At 34.8% G+C, this 3,435-nt stretch overlaps 1 protein-coding gene across 1 annotated transcript; it reads left to right on the top strand.

The window, feature by feature from the left end:
- The first annotated feature begins 1,133 nt into the window (after nucleotides 1-1,133).
- LOC131320628 (uncharacterized) lies at nucleotides 1,134-1,845 on the top strand. Its single transcript, XM_058351377.1, has one exon. The coding sequence runs from the start codon at nucleotides 1,272-1,274 to the stop codon at nucleotides 1,620-1,622; it is 351 nt and encodes a 116-aa protein (XP_058207360.1). The 5' UTR covers nucleotides 1,134-1,271; the 3' UTR covers nucleotides 1,623-1,845.
- Nucleotides 1,846-3,435: the final 1,590 nt, after the last annotated feature.

The raw sequence follows: 3,435 nt of genomic DNA on the forward strand, positions 1-3,435 counted from the left end.
TCATATAGAGCCTAGCCAGAATCAAACCAGATTTGTCTAGTTAAGGTTGGATTTCTCAATTCTACCAAAAAAAATAAAAAACGCAATGTAGTTTTAATTGACACTCAAAATTTAAACTAATTCACAAAAAGTTAAAAATCTTTCACCATGAAACTTGCAAAAGGGAATAAAATACCCATAACATTTATTGGATTGTGAATTTTTATATTGATCATAAGCTCTACCCTAACTTAACTCATTGACAATATAACTTTGGACAAAATTGGATCATTGGTTTGGGTAGGGCAATTGATCAGCTTTTAATCTAAATAACTTAAGTGTAAAATTACAGAGAGATTCATACAGTTTGGTTTGATTCTAATTGTGATTCCCAGTTTCGAACCAATAACGAATCTACAAATTTCCATTTTTAATTATTTTAAAATCATAACCAGATCAATAAACCATTCAGCCAGACCAAATGAAATAGTTTTGGCTCGATTTGGATTTGCTTATCTCATTTTTCTCGATTTTCTTGAACACTAGCATTTTTTTTTGTAACGAACGTCGTACTCAATTTAATGAAGGTTATGACCCCCAACCAATAAATAAGAACAATGATCTCTACTCTTTCCTCACCGCTTTCTCAAGAGCACACATGATTTTGCTAATCTCTCATAGTAAACGAACCCGTCTATGGCAACCAACGAGATGTGCAACGATGGTGCATGGGTTCATTTCGGATTCCACACAAATGATTTAAATCGCTTGTTAATTTTAAAATAAAATACTTTATTAGTGGCATTCGTAAAAGATCAACTTAATCGGATAATTACAAATGTTTGACCCAACTTATTAATTTTTCCTTCAAGAATATATCCACAATCGAAAATCCTGAATTCTGAATAAAAAATTGGTACATTGAATCAAACATTTATGGATATTCAATTGAGCTGAATCTTTGGTGGACCACAAAAAAATAGCTGGAAATTAATGAACAATTTGAAGAATTTGTGAGGGACCCGAGCATAAGCCCAACAGGAGGTGTGTGCAAAAGCGCGTGGGTATTGCACTGTTATTTCCTACGACTTTTTGGCCGCTGACCCTTTCCTTCCACTCCAATCTCTCGACCATCCATATAAACTCCCTGAGCCTCCCCAAGCCTTCCCAATCTTCACCAACACACCTCTCTCCCTCTCTCTCTCTCTCTCTCTCTACACACAGAAAGCTACATACTTCTTCCCAACTCCTCAACCCAAAACCACCATCAAATCACCCAATTGACACCTCCAATGGCCAAACCCAACACCCTCTACCGTCTCACATCAACCATACTCATCTTCCTCATCATATCCCACTCCTCCTCTGCTCGACCATTAAATGGCCTCAACCCATCCGCCCAATTGCCGGAAAACCTCGCCCTTCCCGGCGAGCACCGCGGCGGTCCGTCGGAGAAAGATTCCTCCCAACAAGTTTTCCCATGCGAAATGGAGTCCGACCAGAATTCTGGTTCGGAATTTGCCCCGGCAGCCAGGACCAGGCTCGGCGGACGGTACGGGCCCCTGTTTCTGAGTATGCTTCCGAAAGGGTCGTCGATCCCACCGTCTGGACCAAGCAAAGGAACCAATGACGAGAACAACTAGAAGCAGAGTAATGGAATTACTAATTTTCCAGTGTGTAATTTATATGTTGTTGATTCTTTTTTGTTACTGTTTTGGTTACTGGTGGTTTGCGTTTTATACGAAGAATGTAAATACTATTACAGAGGGGTTAGGAAGGTTTGAGTATCACTTGATTTTGATAGAGAGTAAGATTGGAAAAATGATTATTCATCAGTTATATGACAATTCAAGGGTTGTTATTTTTCTTGCTCTGTTCCAATTTTGTTTTTTGTTTTTTGTGTGATCGGCTGTGTGTCCTTGAGATTATTAATTGGGTTTGAATTTCAGGCCAATTTGGGTATATTTTCAAAATTAAGACGCCAAAATAAGCAACTAAAGAAGGTATCAAACAGGTTTTTATAAGGCTGCGTTTTTGTAAACTTATTTGTCCAAAATTTATTTGGGTATTTTTTACTTTTCGTAATTTTTGTTTAACTTTTCATTGTAATTTTTGGAATTAATTGTTTGTCTCGACGAGACGAATTAAAAAAATATGAAAATATAGACCGACCTTGAAAAGAATTCATATAAGACGATCCTTTAGACAAAAAAATACAACTATTTGATATTTTTTTTGTCTTTAGTGATTTTGTTTTTTGTTTTTTGTCATAATTTTTTACTTTTCAAACTCCTCTAATTGAATTAAATGATTAATCAAAAAAATATAATACAAATCTAACAAAAATTCAGAAAGAAAAATAAAACAACCGAAACACACAAAACGAAAAAAAAGTTTAAAAGAACTCAGTCTAAGGGGTATTTCCACTAACAAAAATCACTAAAAACTTAATGCGTTTATCATCTCATTTCTACTAAAAAAAAAATCTCAGTATTTTATCATTTGGTTTTCACTAACAAAAAAGTTATCACGAAAAACTTTTTTTACTACAGTACCTCTACTTACAAATCTATCAATAATTTATTCACTACCGGAAACAACTTGACATTTCTCAACAACTTATTCACTATTTGAAACACCTAAAACTTCTCAATCACAAATAAAAATCTACGAATTTTCACTACTGAAAACACCCCAAAGTCTATAGATGTCATTTTTCACATCATTATTCTATGTGTGGTGTGATGTTAATTTAGGTTCACATGTCATTATGGTGAGAATCACTGGTACTGAGATCATTCGAGTTTTTAATTATTAGTTGACTATGAAACAGTTTAGCTGGTGAGATTGGACTGAAATAAGTCAACAATATTGCTTTCTTTACTTATAGTTTTCAATTCGATGAGATCGGGAAATCCCATCCACTTTGTGAGGATGGGAGCCCCACCTGATGTATTTGATTTTTATTGTTTTCTGATTTTAATAAAATTTCTTTGAAAACTTTGGTCAAAAAAAAAAAAGGTACCAAACCTAGATTTGTTGCCGTGTTATTTTTCAGCAACTACGTTATGATGTGTTAATGTTTAGACCCCAACCAATTAAAGATGCTTCCAATCGACGCTAGTAAACATTTTTCACTCGTAATCTTCGCGTCTACACTTAAAGAAACACATATATCTGGAACCCTATTTGTGACGTAATAGGGATCCTACACTTTTAAGCAACTGCATATATAAAACTCAAAGTTTCCAACAATCATGATGTTAGGGTTCCACATTTTATTTTTTGGGAGAGAGATGGTTCCGCATCTCAATTAGTAGAATTATGTGGGAAATAATTAGCTATTGCTAAATGGTCCACAATGGCTAAGCTCAAATACTAGCTACCACGGAGTAGTAAAAGAAAAGAGAACATGACTCACATGGAATTAAAATAATCGTTCGCAAAGAAAAGGAC

The sequence above is a fragment of the Rhododendron vialii genome, chromosome 3a (genome assembly GCF_030253575.1).
Source record: "Rhododendron vialii isolate Sample 1 chromosome 3a, ASM3025357v1".
Taxonomy (NCBI): Eukaryota; Viridiplantae; Streptophyta; class Magnoliopsida; order Ericales; family Ericaceae; genus Rhododendron; species Rhododendron vialii.

Excerpts from the sequence above, each read along its gene's own strand:
- LOC131320628 (XM_058351377.1), top strand. The coding sequence starts at position 1,272 with ATGGCCAAACCCAACACCCTCTACCGTCTCACATCAACCATACTCATC.